The sequence below is a fragment of the Tachyglossus aculeatus genome, chromosome 16, assembly GCF_015852505.1.
Source record: "Tachyglossus aculeatus isolate mTacAcu1 chromosome 16, mTacAcu1.pri, whole genome shotgun sequence".
NCBI lineage: Eukaryota > Metazoa > Chordata > Mammalia > Monotremata > Tachyglossidae > Tachyglossus > Tachyglossus aculeatus.
Window position 1 is genome coordinate 49,520,286 of NC_052081.1, and position 17,868 is coordinate 49,538,153.

Genomic DNA, 17,868 nt, shown 5'->3' on the forward strand with positions numbered 1-17,868 from the left:
GTCGGGGACAAAGCCGCCCCCGCCGCCGGTTCCAGCCGGTCCAAGCCGGTTCCCGCCGGTCCCCGCCGGTCGCCGACCGTCGCCATCCCTCCCTCCCTCCGTCCCTCCGTCCCTCACGCCGCCGCCGCCGCCCCCGGGGACGCGACCGCCATGTCGGCCAGCAGCCTCCTGGAGCAGGTAGGGCCCGGCCCGCATGCCTCGGCCATTGTGTGAGGCCATGGCCGCACCATCGGCCCTTCATCATCATCGCATTTATTAAGCCCTTATTATGTGCAAAGCACTGTTCTAAGCGCTGGGGAGATTACAATCAATCAATCAATCGTATTGATTGAGCGCTTACTGTGTGCAGAGCACTGGACTAAGCGCTTGGGACGCCAAAGTTGGCAACATATAGAGACAGGCCCTACCCAACAGTGGGCTCACAGTCTAAATCAATCAATCGTATTTATTGATCGCTTACTGTGTGCAGAGCACTGGACTAAGCGCTTGGGAAGTATAAGTTGGCAACATATAGAGACGGGCCCTACCCAGCAGTGGGCTCATAGTCTAAATCAGTCAGTCGTATTTATTGAGCGCTTACTGTGTGCAGAGCACTGGACTAAGCGCTTGGGAAGTCCAAGTTGGCAACATATAGAGACAAACAACATTTATTCAGTCATATTTATTGAGCGCTTACTGTGTGCAGAGCATTGGACTAAGCGCTTGGGACACCCAAGTTGGCAACATATAGAGACAGGCCCTACCCAACAGTGGGCTCACAGTCTAAATCAATCAATCAATCGTATTTATTGAACGCTTACTGTGTGCAGAGCACTGGACTAAGCGCTTGGGACGTACAAGTTGGCAGCATATAGAGCTTTTAGACTGTGAGCCCACTGTTGGGTAGGGACCGTCTCTATATGTTGCCAACTTGTACTTCCCAAGCGCTTAGTACAGTGCTCTGCACATAGTAAGCGCTCAATAAATACGATTGATGATGATATAGAGACGGTCCCTACCCAACAGTGGGCTCACAGTCTAAATCAATCGTATTTATTGAGCGCTTACTGTGTGCAGAGCACTGTACTAAGCGCTTGGGAAGTAAAAGCTGGCAGCATAGAGAGACGGTCCCTACCCAGCAGTGGGCTCACAGTCTAAATCAATCAATCAATCGTATTTATTGAGCGCTTACTGTGTGCAGAGCACTGGACTAAGCGCTTGGGAAGTCCAAGTTGGAAACATATAGAGACGGGCCCTACCCAACAGTGGGCTCACAGTCTAAATCAATCAATCAGTCGTATTTATTGAGCGCTTACGGTGTGCAGAGCACTGTACTAAGCGCTTGGGAAGTCCTATTGGCAGCATAGAGAGACGGGCCCTACCCAACAGTGGGTTCACAGTCTAAATCAATCAATCAATCGTATTTATTGAGCGCTTACTGTGTGTAGAGCACCGGACTAAGCGCTTGGGACGTACAAGTTGGCAGCATATAGAGCTTTTAGACAGTGAGCCCGCTGTTGGGTAGGGACTGTCTCTATATGTTGCCAATTTGTACTTCCCAAGCGCTTAGTACAGTGCTCTGCACATAGTAAGCGCTCAGTAAATGCGATTGATGATGATGATGATGTAGAGACGGTCCCTACCCAACAGTGGGCTCACAGTCTAAATCAGTCGTATTTATTGAGCGCTTACTGTGTGCAGAGCACTGTACTAAGCGCTTGGGAAGTAAAAGCTGGCAACATAGAGAGACGGTCCCTACCCAACAGTGGGCTCACAGTCTAAATCAATCAGTCATATTTATTGAGCGCTTACTGTGTGCAGAGCACTGGACTAAGCGCTTGGGACGTACAAGTTGGCAACATAGAGAGACGGTCCCTACCCAACAGTGGGCTCACAGTCTAAATCACTCAATCGTATTTATTGAGCGCTTACAGTGTGCAGAGCACTGTACTAAGCGCTTGGGAAGTCCAGTTGGCAACATAGAGAGACGGTCCCTACCCAACAGTGGGCTCACACTCTAAATCAATCAGTCAATCAATCAATCGTATTTATTGAGCGCTTACGGTGTGCAGAGCACTGGACTAAGCGCTTGGGAAGTCCAGTTGGCAACATGTAGAGACGGTCCTTACCCAACACTGGGCTCACAGTCTAAATCAATCAGTCAATCGTATTTATTGAGCGCTTCCTGTGTGCAGAGCACTGTACTAAGCGCTTGGGAAGTCCAATTGGCAACATAGAGAGACGGTCCCTACCCAACAGTGGGCTCACAGTCTAAATCAATCAATCAGTTGTATTTATTGAGCGCTTACTGTGGGCAGAGCACTGTACTAAGTGCTTGGGAAGTCCAAGTTGGAAACATATAGAGACGGTCCCTATCCAGCAGTGGGCTCACAGTCTAAATCAATCAATCGTATTGAGCGCTTACTGTGTGCAGAGCACTGTACTAAGCGCTTGGGAAGTACAAGCTGGCAACATAGAGAGACGGTCCCTACCCAACAGTGGGCTCACAGTCTAAATCAATCAATCAATCAATCGTATTGAGCCCTTACTGTGTGCAGAGCACTGTACTAGGCGCTTGGGAAGTACAGAGAAGCAGCGTGGCTCAGTGGAAAGAGCCCGGGCTTTGGAGTCAGAGGTCGTGGGTTCAACTCCCGGCCCCGCCACTTGTCAGCTGTGTGACTTTGGGCAAGTCACTTCACTTCTCTGGGCCTCAGTTCCCTCTTCTGTAAAATGGGGGTGAAGACTGTGAGCCCCACGTGGGGCAACCTGATTACCTTGTATCTACCCCAGCGCTTAGAACAGTGCTTTGCACATAGTAAGCGCTTAATAAATACCAACATTATTATTACAAGTTGGCAACATATAGAGACGGTCCCTACCCAACAGTGGGCTCACAGTTTAAAGGTTACAAGGTGGTCTGGGCACCTCAATGCAGTTCTCCATACCCTCGCCCCCCCCCCCTGCCCCCCGCTTCTCTCCTTCTCCAGATTATGTATATATGTTTGTACATATTTATTACTCTATTTATCTTGTACATATCTATTCTATTTATTTTATTTTGTTAGTATGTTTGGTTTTGTTCTCTGTCTCCCCCTTCTAGACGGTGAGCCCACTGTTGGGTAGGGACTGTCTCTATATGTTGCCAACTTGTCCTTCCCAAGCGCTTAGTACAGTGCTCTGCACACAGTAAGCGCTCAATAAATACGATTGATTGATTGGTTGTCCAGATTATGCATATATGTTTGTACATATTTATTACTCTATTTATTTATCTATCTTGTACATATCTATTCTATTTATTTTATTTTGTTAGTATGTTTGGTTTTGTTCTCTGTCTCCCCCTTCTAGACTGTGAGCCCACTGTTGGGTAGGGACTGTCTCTGTATGTTGCCAACTTGTACTTCCCAAGCGCTTAGTACAGTGCGCTGCACACAGTAAGGACTCAATAAATACGATTGATTGATTGATTGATCACGTGGTCCCACATGGGGCTCACAGTCTTAATCCCCATTTTACAGATGAGGTCACTGAGGCACAGAGAAGTTAAGTGACTTGCCCAAGTCACACAGCTGACAATTGGCGGAGTTGGGATTTGAACCCATGACCTTCATGAACCCATGAACCCTGACTCCCTTCAAGGCCCTACTGAGAGCTCACCTCCTCCAGGAGGCCTTCCCAGACTGAGCCCCTTCCTTCCTCTCCCCCTCTCCATCCCCCCATCTTACCTCCTTCCCTTCCCCACAGCACCTGTATATACGTATATATGTTTGTACAGATTTATTACTTTATTTATTTATTTATTTTACTTGTACATATCTATTTTATTTAGTTTATTTTGTTAGTATGTTTGGCTTTGTTCTCTGTCTCCCCCTTTTAGACTGTGAGCCCACTGTTGGGTAGGGACTGTCTCTAGGTGTTGCCAACTTGTACTTCCCAAGCACTTAGTACAGTGCTCTGCACACAGTAAGTGCTCAATAAATACGATTGATTGATTGATTGACCTCTGACTCCAAAGCCCAGGCTCTTTCCATTGAGCCACGTCATATTTATTGAGCGCTTACTGTGTGCACAGCACTGTACTGAGCGCTTGGGAAGTCCGTCGGCCACATAGATGGTCCCCACCCAACAGTGGGCTCACAGTCTAGGCCCCAAGCCCAGCCCGTCAACCCTATATAATAATAATAACGATGATGATGGTGGTGTTTATTAACTGCTTACTACGTGCAGAGCACTGTGCTAAGCTCAAGGGAGAAGCAGTGGAAAGAGCCCGGGCTTTGGAGTCGGAGGTCATGGGTTCAAATCCCGGCTCCACCACTTGTCAGCTGTGTGACTTTGGGCAAGTCACTTCACTTCTCTGGGCCTCAGGTCCCTCATCTGGAAAATGGGGATGAAGACTGAGCCCCACGTGGGACAACCTGATCACCATGTATCCCCTCCAGTGCTTAGAACAGTGCTTTGCACATAGTAAGCGCCTAATAAATGTCATTATTATTATTATTATTATGGGTTCAAATGCCGGCTCCGCCAACCGTCAGCTGTGTGACTTGGACTTCCCAAGCGCCTAGTACAGCGCTCTGCACACAGTAAGCGCCCAGTAAATACGATGAATGAATGACTTTGGGCAAGTCACTTCACTTCACTGGGCCTCAGTTCCCTCATCTGTAAAATGGGGATGAAGACTGTAAGCCCCCCGTGGGACAACCTGATCACCCTGTAACCTCCCCAGCACTTAGAACAGTGCTTTGCACATAGTAAGCGCTTAATAAATGCCATTATTATTATTATTGTTAAGGGAGAGTCCAATACAGCAGAATTGGCAGCCGCGTTCCCTGCCCTTAACGAGCTTCCACCCCGGCTCCTCTCCTGCCCTCCTCCCTGGCTCCATCCTGGCCCAGTTGGTAATTCATATTTAGTGCACCTTTCCGACGTGCAGAGCACTGTGCTAAGCGCAAGCGAGAGTCCAATACAACAGTCGGCAGGCACGTTCCCTGCCCTTAACGAGCTTTTACTCCATCCCCACCCCGGCTCCTCTCCCGCCCTCCTCCCCGGCCCCATCGTGGCCCAATCGGTAATTCGTATTTAGTGCGCCTTTCCTATGTGCAGAGCACTGTGCTGAGCATAAGGGAGAGTCCAAAACAACAACCGACAGGCACGTTCCCTGCCCTTAACAAGCTTCTACCCTGGCCCCATCCCGGCTCCTCTCCCGCTGTCCTTCCCGGCCCCGTCCTGGCCCAATCGGTAATTCGTATTTAGTGTGCCTCTCCTACATGCAGAACACTGTGCTAAGCGCACGAGAGAGTCCAATACAACAATCGGCAGGCATGTTCCTTGCCCTTAACGAGCTTCCACACCGGCCCCATCTCGGCCAGCTCCCCGGCTCCTCTTCCGCCCTCCTCCCCAGCTCCATCCTGGCCCAGTCAATAATTCGTATTTAGTGCTTCTTTCCTACGTGCAGAGCACTGTGCTAAGCGCACGAGAGAATCCAGTACGACAATCGGCAGGCACGTTCTCGGCCCTTAACGAGCTTCCACGCCGGCCCCATCCCGGCCAGCTCCTGTCCCGCCCTCCTTCCCGGCCCAGTCAATAATTCGTATTTAGTGCTCCTTTCGTACGTGCAGAGCACTGTGCTAAGCGCGTGGGAGAGTCCAGTACAACAGAATGGGCAGCCGCGTTCCCTGTCCTTAACGAGGTTCCACGCCGGCCCCATCCCGGCCAGCTCCTCTCCCGCCCTCCTCCCCGGCCTCATCTTGGCCCAATCAATAATTCGTATCTAGCGTGCCTTTCCTATATGCAGAGCACTGTGCTAAGCGCAAGGGAGAGTGCGATAAAACAGAACCATCAGAAACGTTCCCTGCCTGTAACGAGCTTCCCGCCGGCCAACAGCCCGGCTCCTCCCCCGACCCCATCCCACCTACTCCCGGCCCAATCCCGCGCTAAATTCTCTCTCCTTTTCCATGTCTTCCTGGACGCCCTGCTCCGCACCGCTGCTCCCTCACAGAGACCGAAAGGTCAAGGCAACAAAGGTGAGCCGGCCCAGCGGGCTCGGACCGGACCGGGGGTGGGGGGGGTGGCCAAGCTGCCGTCCGTCCGGCCCAGGGATGCCCCGGATCCGCCCGCTCAGATGGACCAGTGGACTTGTCCTCCAGGGGCTGGAAGTTGGGAATGGGGGAGGGAACCTGTCCGGGATTCCGCCCCCCGGGGGAGCGATAACAACAGCCACGAGGGTCCCCGGGCTGGTCCGTGGAGGTCGGGAAGGAATCGGCCTCCGAGAACATCCCTAACTGCAAATTCCCGCCCCTTCGCAGTGCAAAACGGATCCGTTCACCAGAAGGACGGCTTGAACGATGACGATTTCGAGCCTTACTTGAGCCCGCAGACGAGGCCCGTGAGTAGTCGCCCCTTTGCCTGCCTAATCTGGGGGTGCGGGGTGTCAATGTCCGTCCCCGCCCACTCTCAGCGGGCCCTGCTGCTGCCTGGGCATCTTGGCGCAGCGCAAGGGGCTTAGGCTTCTAGGACCGTTCGGATAACCTGTTGGAAAGTTGCTCTTTGGCCCAGGGTCAGCCGTCCTGCTCATGGGTCAGGGGCCTTCGGAGGCAGTGGATTCATCCCTGAGCAGGACGGCCCCGGGGCCTGCCTCTGGTCTGGCTCCCCGTTGGGAGCGAGGGCTGCATCCCGGGGTGATGGCATCGAGAATTTTTGCACTGGGGAATCCTACTCTCTGCCTCTTACCTAAAGCCTTCTATTTTGGGAAGACGTGACAGTATTTGAGAGGGTGGATCCCTAATGTTCTCGCCGACGGGAACTAAGATTCTTATTGTGCAGTGTGAAACTGGGAACTTTCCGTTCTCGCCTTTGACTCGGTGGGTTAATCCCGGCCCGCGGTGACAGCTCCGTCGGGTCGGTGCCCAGAGAAGCCCGAACTGCCCGGTCTCTTGTTATCCTAGAAAGAGCGGGTGGTCCTATAATAGTAAGGTCTTACATGGTACACGTAACCTTGTTTCTGCTCGATTGCTTGTGTGAGGCAGAGTGGAAGAAAACCTCTTCCTGAGCAGTTGGCCAGGATGTCATGTCGTGCCATCCCCCCTGCCCCGCCCCACCATTTGGAGAGACCCTCCAACAGCTGCTTCCCCACTCTGTTCTGAATCATCACCTACCCACCTCCTGTCTGCAGAGTTAGCTCTGGTTCCTGGCCATCAGGGTCTCGGCGCCTTCCCTAGCGGGCTTCTCGTGCGGTAGAGGGCTCAGCCCGGCCTTGGTTTCCCCGCGTTAGTGAAGGAGACCGGCGGGGAAAGTTCCCTGGGAGCCAGGGACGGTCCACCGCCAGGCCATCCAGAAATATGGGCCCCTGCGCCGGGGAGGGGAAGGGGGACGCTCAGCTTATAGCAGAACCGGGAGGAAGCTCCCGTGTCCGCGCCGACAAGGGGAAGCAGCGTGGCTCAGTGGAAAGAGCGCGGGCTTGGGAGCCAGAGGTCATGGGTTCGAATCCTGGCTCTGCCACTTGTCAGCTGGGTGACCTTGGGCAAGCCACTTAACTTCTCTGTGCCTCAGTTACTTAATCTGTAAAACGGGGATTAAGACTATGAGCCTCACGTGATCTTTTTGTATCCTCCCCAGTGTTTAGAATAGTGCTTTGCACGTAGCAAGCGCTTAACAAATACCACCGTTATTATTATTAAGGCCACATCTGGGAGGGGCCTGGCAACCCCCGGGGTCGAACGACCGGGATGAGGGAATCCCATCTGCCCCACCCTTCCCGAAGTGACGTTCTGTGGGCGGGGGGAGGCAAGCCCTGAACCCTGGAGCTGCCCCCGGGATCGAGGTTAGGCCTTTTTGCCGTCAGGCTGCAGGGCCGGGCTTTCTGCATCACATCACCTCAGGTAGGAAGGGCGGGATATATAGTGGGTGGACAGGCCCTTTCAAAATGGGCAGGGGGCTTCTTTGCCCTGCTACCATAAAACTTGTGTTTTTGTAAGCTGGTTCCTGCGGGGAAGCCAGGCTGAGCGTTCGAAAAGTTAGGGTCCCTCCCAAGCATAGGACCACCCCCTGCCCCGCCGCAGCAACTTGCTGCAGTCGACATTGTCCGCTTCTCCCCTGACCAGGTGGTTTGGCCAGTTCGTGGACCCCCACTTGCAAAGCCAGATCGGGACAGAATAGTGTTCCTCCAGTAAGGAAGGCCTGACCTGGCAGCTCCCCCTTGCCCTTCAGGGAGGGGAGGCTTCAGTTAATTATAATAATACTCATAATGATTGTGGTATTTTTTTTTAGCACACAAGCACACACCCCGTGAGTGTGTCCGCTCCTCACGGTCCAGGGACAGCACCGGAGTCTGGCCCCGTGGGCCCGCCCGGGACTCAGACTTTGCTCAGTGAATTAAAAAAAAAACTTCCTCTTTTGAGAGCAGTCCTCTAAAGCAAGCAGAAGGAGGAACCCCCCACCATGTTATCACCCCAGGCAGGTGACTTAGAAAGATTTGATCTCTTGGGGCAGGGAGGAGGGCCTCAGTGGCCAGAGTAGTAGCCCTTTTAGCTCCTCGAGGGAGGATGGACCCCCAGCCAGCCAGCTCAGGCTCTCGAGAGGCAGCGATAGTCCGGGGGAGAGCAGAGGAAAGAGCCAAGAACCAGTCCTGAGGAGTGAGGAACAGCTTGGCTTAATGGATAGAGCCCAGGCTTGGGGGTCAGAAGGACCTCACTTCTAGTCCCGGCTCTGCCACATCTCTGCTGGGTGACCTTGAGCCAGTCATTTGACTCTTCTGGACCTCAGTTACCTCATCTGTAGTCACCTATAGCTGAGTGTGAGCCCCATACAGGAAAGGGACGGTTTCCAACCTAACTTGCATCTACCCCCACGCTTAAAACAGTGCTTGGCACGTAGTGAGCGCTTAACAGTATCTTTTTATTGTTGTACTGGCCCAAGCGCTTAATACAGTGCTCTGCACACCGTCGGCGCTCAATAAATACGATTGAGAGAATGAACGAACAAGTACCATTATTATTAGTATTCTGAATCAAAATTAGAAGAGGTCATGCTGACTGGGCTGCCCTGGAGGCTGAGACAGGAGCATTTCCTCTTTACACACACACCCCCTTCCCCCTACCCGCTCAGGCCCAGCTGGGTCCCGAGGGGAGCTGCCGGGGTGAGCGATCCTGTCCGTCCCGCCCTTCTCCAAGTGGCGTTTTGCCGGGAAAGGGGAGGGGAGACCCGAACCGGGGCGCCGGCACTCCTCGGCCGGTTAGGGTTGAGGCGTGGGCAGGCGACCTCTAAGTCGGGGATGGTCTCCGTTTCTGTCCTGGAATATCAATCAATCAATCGTATTTATTGAGCGCTTACCGTGCGCAGAGCACTGTAGTAAGCGCTTGGGAAGTACAAGTTGGCAACACATATCAGAGCGGCCAGGCCGTTCCAGTTCACCGTTCAGGGAAGGGGGCAGGGGAGCTCGGGACCCCCCCAGAGCACCTGGTTATTTGAGAGCGGTCCACCCCCGAGGCCCTTCCAGCAGGATCATCATCATCATCAATCGTATTTATTGAGCGCTTACTATGTGCGCTCAATATATGTATATATGCATATATGCTTGTACATATTTTTTACTCTATTTATTTATTTTATTTGTACATATCTATTCTATTTATTTTATTTTGTTAGTATGTTTGGTTCTGTTCTCTGTCTCCCCCTTTTAGACTGTGAGCCCACTCTTGGGTAGGGACTGTCTCTATATGTTGCCAATTTGTACTTCCCAAGCGCTTAGTCCAGTGCTCTGCACATAGTAAGCGCTCAATAAATACGATTGATGATGATGATGATGTGCAGAGCACTGTACTAAGCGCTTGGGAAGTACAAATTGGCAACATGTAGAGACAGTCCCTACCCAACAGTGGGCTCACAGTCTAAAAGGGGGAGACAGAGAACAAAACCAAACATACTAGCAAAATAAAATAAATAGAATAGATATGTACAAGTAAAATAAATAAATAAATAGAGTAATAAATATGTACAAGCATATACATATATACAGGTGCTGTGGGGAAGGGAAGGAGGTAAGATGGGGGGGTGGAGAGGGGGACGAGGGGGAGAGGAAGGAAGGGGCTCGGTCTGGGAAGGCCTCCTGGAGGAGGTGAGCTTTCAGCAGGGCCTTGAAGGGAGGAAGAGAGCGAGCTTGGCGGATGGGCAGAGGGATTGGGGGCATTCCAGGCCCGCGGGAGGACGTGGGCCGGGGGTCGACGGGTGAGACCAGGAGGGACGGCCTCCCCCCCCGGCCCGCCGACCCTTTCGATGGCCAGCTTGTTCTCGGGGTCCGCCCCGGGCTCCCCCGGTCGCCCGCGGTGGCCGAGGACCCACCTGTCTCCGGGACGGGGAGGGGGAGGGCGCAGGCCGGGGTCCTCTGCGCGCTCCCCCCCCCCGCCCCCGCCCGCCCTCCAGCAGCGCCCGGGGCTGACGGTGGCCGTCTCCCGCTTCGTCCCCAGAACAACGCGTACACCGCCATGTCCGACTCGTACCTGCCCAGCTACTACAGCCCGTCCATCGGCTTCTCCTACTCGCTGGGCGAGGCGGCCTGGTCGACGGGCGGAGACCCGCCCATGCCCTACCTGACGTCCTACGGCCAGCTGAGCAACGGGGAGCCGCACTTCCTGCCGGACGCCATGTTCGGGCAGCCGGGGGCCCTGGGCAGCACGCCGTTCCTGGGCCAGCACGGCTTCAACTTCTTCCCCAGCGGCATCGACTTCTCGGCCTGGGGCAGCAGCAGCTCCCAGGGCCAGGGCCAGTCAGCCCAGAGCTCGGGCTACAGCAGCAGCTACGCCTACGCCCCCAGCTCGCTGGGCGGGGCCATGATCGACGGCCAGTCGGCCTTCGCCAGCGAGACGCTCAACAAGGCCCCGGGCATGAACGCGCTGGACCAGGGCATGGGCGCGCTCAAGCTGGGCGGCGGCGAGGTGGCCGGCGGGGCGCCCAAGGTGATCGGCTCGCCGGTGGGCGGCGGAGGCGGCCTGGCGGGCGGCCCGGCCCCGGGGGGGCGGCGGCGGGGGCGGCGGGGGCGGCCTGGCCCCGGCCACCATCGCCCCGCCCAAGCCCGCGTCCTGGGCCGACATCGCCAGCAAGCCGGCCAAGCAGCAGCCCAAGCTGAAGGGCAAGAACGGGCTGGCGGGGCCCAGCCTGGCGCCCCCCGCCCCCCCCGCCGCCCCCCATCAAGCACAACATGGACATCGGGACTTGGGACAACAAGGGCCCGGTGGGGAAGGGCCCCTCGCCGGCCCTGGGGCCGGGCCTGGGCCCCCAGCCCCCGCAAGCCTCCTCGCAGCCCGCGGGGCCGCTGCTGGGCGCGGGCGGCAGCCCCCCGGGGCCGCCCGCGGGGCCGCCCCTCCCGCCGCCCGCCCCGGCGGGCCCGCCCGCCCCGCTCCCCGTGCAGCCCCCGGCGGCGGCGGGGCCCCAGGCCCCGGCCCCGGCCCCGGCCCAGCCGGCCCGCTGGGTGGCCCCGCGGAACCGCGGCGCCGGGTTCGGGCCCGGCGGGGCGGAGGGGGCCGGGGCGGGGGGGGCCCTCGGCCGGGCCGCCCGGGGCGGCCCCCGCCGAGCCCCACCCGGTGCTGGAGAAGCTGCGCTCCCTCAACAACTACAACCCCAAGGACTTCGACTGGAACCTGAAGCACGGCCGGGTCTTCATCATCAAGAGCTACTCCGAGGACGACATCCACCGCTCCATCAAGTACAACATCTGGTGCAGCACGGAGCACGGCAACAAGAGACTGGACGCGGCCTTCCGCTCCCTGAACGCCAAGGGCCCCGTCTACCTGCTCTTCAGCGTCAACGGCAGCGGCCACTTCTGTGGCGTGGCGGAGATGTGCTCCGCCGTGGACTACAACACCTGTGCCGGCGTCTGGTCCCAGGACAAGTGGAAGGGGCGCTTTGACGTCCGGTGGATTTTTGTCAAGGACGTTCCCAACAGCCAGCTGCGGCACATCCGCCTGGAGAACAACGAGAACAAACCCGTGACCAACTCCAGGGACACTCAGGAAGCGCCGCTGGAAAAGGCCAAGCAGGTGCTGAAAATCATCGCCAGCTACAAGCACACCACCTCCATCTTCGACGACTTCTCGCACTACGAGAAACGCCAGGAGGAGGAGGAGACTGTTAAAAAGGTAAAGCCGGGAGACCGCCGCCGGTGGGGCGGGGGCGGCGGAGGCCCCGTGGGAGCCGGGGTGGGGGGGGTGTTCGGAAACGGGGGCCCGCGGACTTGAAGGTTTAGCGCGGGGAGGGAGGGGAAGGGTCTTCGAGACCCTCCCCTGTCCCCCATCAACTCCTCCCGACTTGAGGAGCGTCGGCCGAGTGGTTCGTGGCCGGACCGACCGTGGGAGTTGGGTTGCCCGGTGTGACCGAGGCTCGTTCCTGGGAAACTGGGCACCTGCGGTGTCCCCGGGCGGTCCCTTCTCCTCCTCGCGTTTGAGACAGGCACCCCGGCTCTTACGCTCCGGGCCTCAGTGGGCACCCGAGGGCCTTTTCCAACCTCTCTGCTGGCCGGAGCCCTACCGTACCCTCCCCCCCGCACTGACCCTGCAAAACGGTCTATCTGGGTCGCCGCCCCGGGCCCCCCACCGGCCCCGTTTCCCCTCCCCAGGCCCTGCGCCGGACGGGATCAGTGCTGGGTTCTGGGTTGATGGGGCGGACGGTCGAGCCGACATCCGGACCGGAGTCCACCTCTTGGTTGGGGCCCTGCGTGTGGAGTGGGGTGAGGGGAAATGGGAGAGGTTTCCTTCGGGGTTTGGGGGAGGGAGAAGCCGGCCTGGGGAGACGGGGCGGAGGACTTAGCCTGTGGCGGGGAGCAGAGCTGAGTTGGCTCGGATGGGACGGAGGCAGCCTGCTAGGCCCCGGCGGGCCGTGGGCCACGGGAGGCAGGAGGCTGGTCTGGGGACCGGGCAGAGCCAGTGAGGGTGGCGGCAGGCTGGTGACCGCAGAGGGGACCCACAGTTGGAACTGGGCGGGTTCTCCCTGCAGAGGGCAAGAAACCCCTGGTGGGCAGGGGACTGGACCAGATGACCTCTTGAACCTTCTCCCATCCCCCTGGCTCGGCAAGTCACTTGGGGGTTTGGGAGCGGGCGCCCTTGTCTTTGTGGGAGTGAGCTTTCAGGGCACCAGGGAGCCTCCCAGGTGGAGTTGAATGGGCCAGGAGCCGGATGAGGCTAGCATAGGGGCCCCCTCGCCCCGTCAACTGCATAGCCCATCAGTGCAGTTGTGGGAACTTGGGCTGCTCAGGTCCCGCCTCTGTGGCAGCCTGGATAAGCCTGTGGAAGCTGGGTCCGAAGCAGGGTGCCCCCGCTGCCCACCCTGCTTGCCCAGCCGTGGTGATGGAAGCCTCCTGCCCGAGGCCCGGTGGGCTGGTGCCCGCTACCTCCGCTCCACTGGCCGGTTACGGACTGAGTCAGGGACTGCCCAGCGGAGCGGACGTCACCGGCTTCTCCCCTGTTGCTTGGGGACTGACTGGGGAGACCGAAACCCCCGCCACCCTCCCCAGAGCATCCCTGTGCCCGGGCACCAAACTTGGCAGGGGCTGGGGTCAGCAGCATTCCTTCTGAACAGCAGTTCTTCTTGCAAGGCACCACCTGCTCGGCCTCTGCCGTGGGCGGTGGACTAGCGGCGTCTGCTTCTAGCCACGTGGGTCAGGTGGCACCTCTCCCCGCCACCCTGTGTTTGCAGTTGCTCTCCCCGCCTTGTGTGTGCCCCCTGCCCCCCCAGTGTTTTCTGCCCGGTCCCGGCTCAGCGGGGAAAAGGTGGCTATGGCAGATGGGAAAGGGGCTGGTCTCCTGTCAGTCAGTCAGTTGTATTTTTTGAGCGCTTATTGGGTGCAGAGTACCGTTAGCGCTTGGGAGAGTACGCTGTAACAATAAACAGATGCATTCCCTGCCCACAATGAGCTCACAGTATAGAGGGGGGAGTTGTGTGATCAGTTTACCCTTTACGGTGCTAGGGAGCCAAGGGTGCTAGAGAAGGCAGCGGCCGGGCCGCTCTCACTGCGTCCTGACCCCCTTTTGGCACGTACACACGTGTACCCCGAGCGTGATGTCCCTGGGTTCTGGATGGCAACCAGCCCGCCCCAGCAGCGGTGGAACTGCCCACACTCCGGGGTTGGTGGGTGGCGGGAACCAGCAGGGTGGCATCGTTGGCCGAGTCATGAGGCGACCCCCCGGGAAAGGGATCCTAGGGGTGGGATTTCGGCAACCCCCGGACCTCAGTCCCCTGCTGCTGGGGCCTTAGGAGAGTGGTCGGCCTCCGGCCCAAGCGGTCAGCACCGGAGCCGGGTGGTAGGCCTTCCTTGACCCATTAAGGTGTTCCGCCTTCCCCTGACGTAGCCTAGTAGAGAGAGCACAAGCCTGGGAAGTCAGAAGGCCCTGGGTTCTAATCCCCGCTCTGGCACTTGTCTGCTGGGTGACCTTGGACAAGTCACTTAATTTCTCTGCGCCTCAGTTTCCTCATCTGTAAAACGGGGATTAAGACTGAGGCCATGTGTAACAGGGACCATGTCCATCCTGATTAACTGTATCCTGTCCACTGCCCCTCTGGATCAGGACAGTCAGAGGGGGGCTTTTGTAGGCCCCGGACCCCAAAATCAACCCGGGGAGGAAGGAACAGGGGAGGGTGGGGAGGCAGCGGGGTCAGCCTGGGAGCTGGCTGAACCCGGAATCCCTCTGCCTCTCGGCCCGCCCTGGACACTTCCCCCCGTCACTGTCGCTCACAGGAGAGGGTGACTAATCTGCCAGCTTTGCCACCTTGCCTGTAAACCCCACAGAGGAGAGGCTCAGGGGCTGGGAGGAATCTGTGAACCAGGGCGGCCACCGCCCTGGGGCTTCTAGTACGTGGGTGCCCGTCCGCCCTGCTGCCCGAACCCCTTAAGCTGGAGGAGAGTGTGGAGGCGGCGGGCGGTGTCAGTCTGCCATGGGCACCCAGAGGGTTCTCCAGTGTGAGAGCTTAACGGACCTCTGCCCTCTGCCAGCTCCTTCTCCTAAAAGCTCCCGGGCCAGCGGTGGCTTCCCCCGCTTCACGCCCCCCCAGCTCACCCACAAGGACCCTGTGGCCCACCGCTTTTTGCCCAAAACTGCCTTCCCGAGCCACCCCGCCCCTGGAGCCTTCCGAACTGCCAGTGGCCACCTCCTCCAGAGCCCCGCCGTTGGCCCTGCGCCGATCCTCTCGGTCTTTCCCCGCACCTTCGCCAACTTGTCTGCCGGGACGGCCCGGCTTTAGGGTTGGGGCGGCGTCCCGGCGTGCTGATTCGGGACACCAGGCCGCTGGGCTGTGCCGGGAACGTGGCCCGTGTCTCGGCTCCAGGCTGGCCATGTCCTGGCCCCAGGGCAGGGTTGGACTTAGCTCCCAGAGGGGCTTCAGACACCCTTTGGAAACACAGCTTTGAGCGCCGGGGCGAGGGGGGAGGCTTCGGAGGGCACCGCCGCTCCCGGCCGAGATCCCACACACGCTTTACTGGTCATTGGGAGGGCATTAGAGGCTTTCTAGGCCTCTCTCTGTCTTCCACAATTTTCCTTCCTTTTGTCTGTCTTGCATTTTAGAGTGGGTCTCCCCAATTGCCTTCCCAGGCACTCAGTACGTCGCTCTGCGCCCAGTGACAGTGATGGATGGCCAGGTCATCCCTCTGCCCTTCCCTCTGAACGTCCCCCTTCCCCAGTCTACGAGCTGTTGGGGGGTGGATGGAGGGGGAAACTGGGGGGGGCGAGGGTGGGGAGGGGAAGCGCTCGCCGCCTACTTCTCGTGATCATCGACGCCGTTAGTCTCGGGCGGTGGCTCACGTGTCTTTTCTCCCCTCTGCCCCAGGAGCGCCAGGGCCGTGGGAAGTAGAGCTGCCCGCGGTCGCCGGCGGAAAGCGCCCGGCGCCACCGTGGAAAACCCACCGCGGACACCCCAGGGTCCTTCCGACAGAGGAGACCACTGGCGAGGAATTCGGACTTTCTCTTATTTCATTGACTTCCCAGAGACGCTGCAGGCTAGCAGCTCCCAGGGCCGGGGGCTGCCCCAGAGACTTCGAACTTAACTGGAAAAAGGAAAAAAAAGGAAAAAAAAAAAAACGGAAAAATCCAAACAAAAAGTCCCTCTAGGTAGCTTAGGTGGAAACGCCCCCCGCCCCCTCCCTTTCTTTTGGCTTTGGTTGTGATTTCCAAGCATAAATGCTTTGTTTTTTGTCTTTTTACGATGTTTTTCGGATTTTAAGTCCGCAGGTGGTATACCCGTTTTCTCTCATTTTTAGCCCCTTCCTCCTCCTTGCCCCACCCCTTCTCCATTTTGACATTTGGGCTTGGGACCCCGGGTCGTGGCGGCTTTGGATCCGCCGCCGAAGCGTTTCCTCTCTGAAGAGAAATGACGAGAAGTTTCCCGGGTCGTGGCGGTTTTTGGATCCGCCGCCGAAGCGTTTCCTCTCTGAAGAGAAATGACGAGAAGTTTGGCGAAGAATTGGTTTCGCGCAGGAGCAGCGAGCCGGCCGACGGCGGCCCGCCGAGGTCGGCTCTCCGATCCTCGGCCGCCCGGAGCGGAGTCCGAAGAATCGTTCCGTTCCGGCCCGTCCGACGGAGTGCCGGGATCCGTCTGATTCCTCAGCTAAGAACGGTGGTTAAAAACTCGTTTCGTCGACCGGGAAATGCATTTCGGAAAGAGCGAAGGAGCGCAGTATTGTAAATCGTGTAGTGAATGTTTCTTCTGTTTCTTGTTCAGCCGACGAGGAAAGGGGTCTGTCTGCCTTTCTTTTCCCATGAATCACTTCTCAGTAATAAATGTGAGATCCTGTTGAGCATCATTCCTTGTGCTCCCCCAACCCCCACCGGCTCGGTGTCGCTGGAGCGGGACTCAGTGGGTCTTCAGCTCGTGCCCTCCAGGTTTGGGATGGTTCAGGCCCAGAGGGAGACCGCCTCCATCATCCTCGTCGTCCTCCAGCTCGCTCCTTCGTTCATTCAGTCGTATTTATTGAGCGCTTACTGTGTGCAGAGCACTGTACTAAGCGCTTGGGACAAGTTGGCAACATATAGAGACAGTTCTGACCCAACAGTGGGCTCACAGTCTAGGAGGGCGGGCAGGCTGGTCCATCCCTGTGCTGGCTTCACATCCGTCTGCCAGGCAACGGGTTCTTAGCGCGGGTCACCCAGACGTGCCAGAGGTGGGGCGGATCTGCCCCCGCCCCCGAGGAAGCTGCTGAGATGGGCACCCGGGTCGGAGCGGTGGACCGCACCCCAGTCCTAAGGGGAAAAGGTGCCAAGGGCAGCGTTTCTCCCAGCATTTTCTCCCACCAGGGTTGGGCCCGGGGCCTGGGATGGCGTCAGCCCGGGCTCCCCCTGTCCCGGGTGGGTGGGCACCAGGGCTGGCACCTGCCTCCTTGTCCCACTGACCAGACCAGTGGTGCCTGCTTCCAAACCGCTCCCCTCGCTGGGCTGTGCGCACACTCTGCAGACCCCCCCCTAATGTGGCCATTGCCTATCCACCCCACCCTCGCCCCAATCTTGCCAACCAACCGTGCCATGCCTGGGGAACAACAGGCAGCCTTAGTGGGAGCCTCACAGGTGAGTGTTTCGGTCCATCATCATCATCATCAATCGTATTTATTGAGCGCTTACTATGTGCAGAGCACTGTACTAAGCGCTTGGGAAGTACAGATTGGCAACATATAGAGACAGTCCCTACCCAACAGTGGGCTCACAGTCTAAAAGGGGGAGACAGAGGACAAAACCAAACATACTAACAAAATAAAAATAGAATAGTTATGTACAAGTAGAATAAATAAATGAGTAATAAATATGTACAAACATATATACATATATACAGGTGCTGTGGGGAAGGGAAGGAGGTAAGATGGTCCAGGCTCTTGCGGGGCTGCTCAGCAGGACCCGTCAAGGGGCCGCAGGGCTTCTGTGCTCC

The 17,868-nt window shown here is 57.6% G+C and overlaps 1 protein-coding gene across 1 annotated transcript; it reads left to right on the forward strand.

Annotated features, from left to right (window-relative positions):
- The first annotated feature begins 76 nt into the window (after positions 1–76).
- YTHDF2 (YTH N6-methyladenosine RNA binding protein 2) lies at positions 77–16,446 on the forward strand. Its single transcript, XM_038758533.1, is given in 8 exon segments — positions 77–177; positions 5,978–6,002; positions 6,285–6,364; positions 10,440–10,946; positions 10,948–11,130; positions 11,132–11,502; positions 11,504–12,107; positions 15,784–16,446. Coding segments are annotated over 8 exon segments (1,821 nt in total). The 5' UTR covers positions 77–150; the 3' UTR covers positions 15,808–16,446.
- Positions 16,447–17,868: the final 1,422 nt, after the last annotated feature.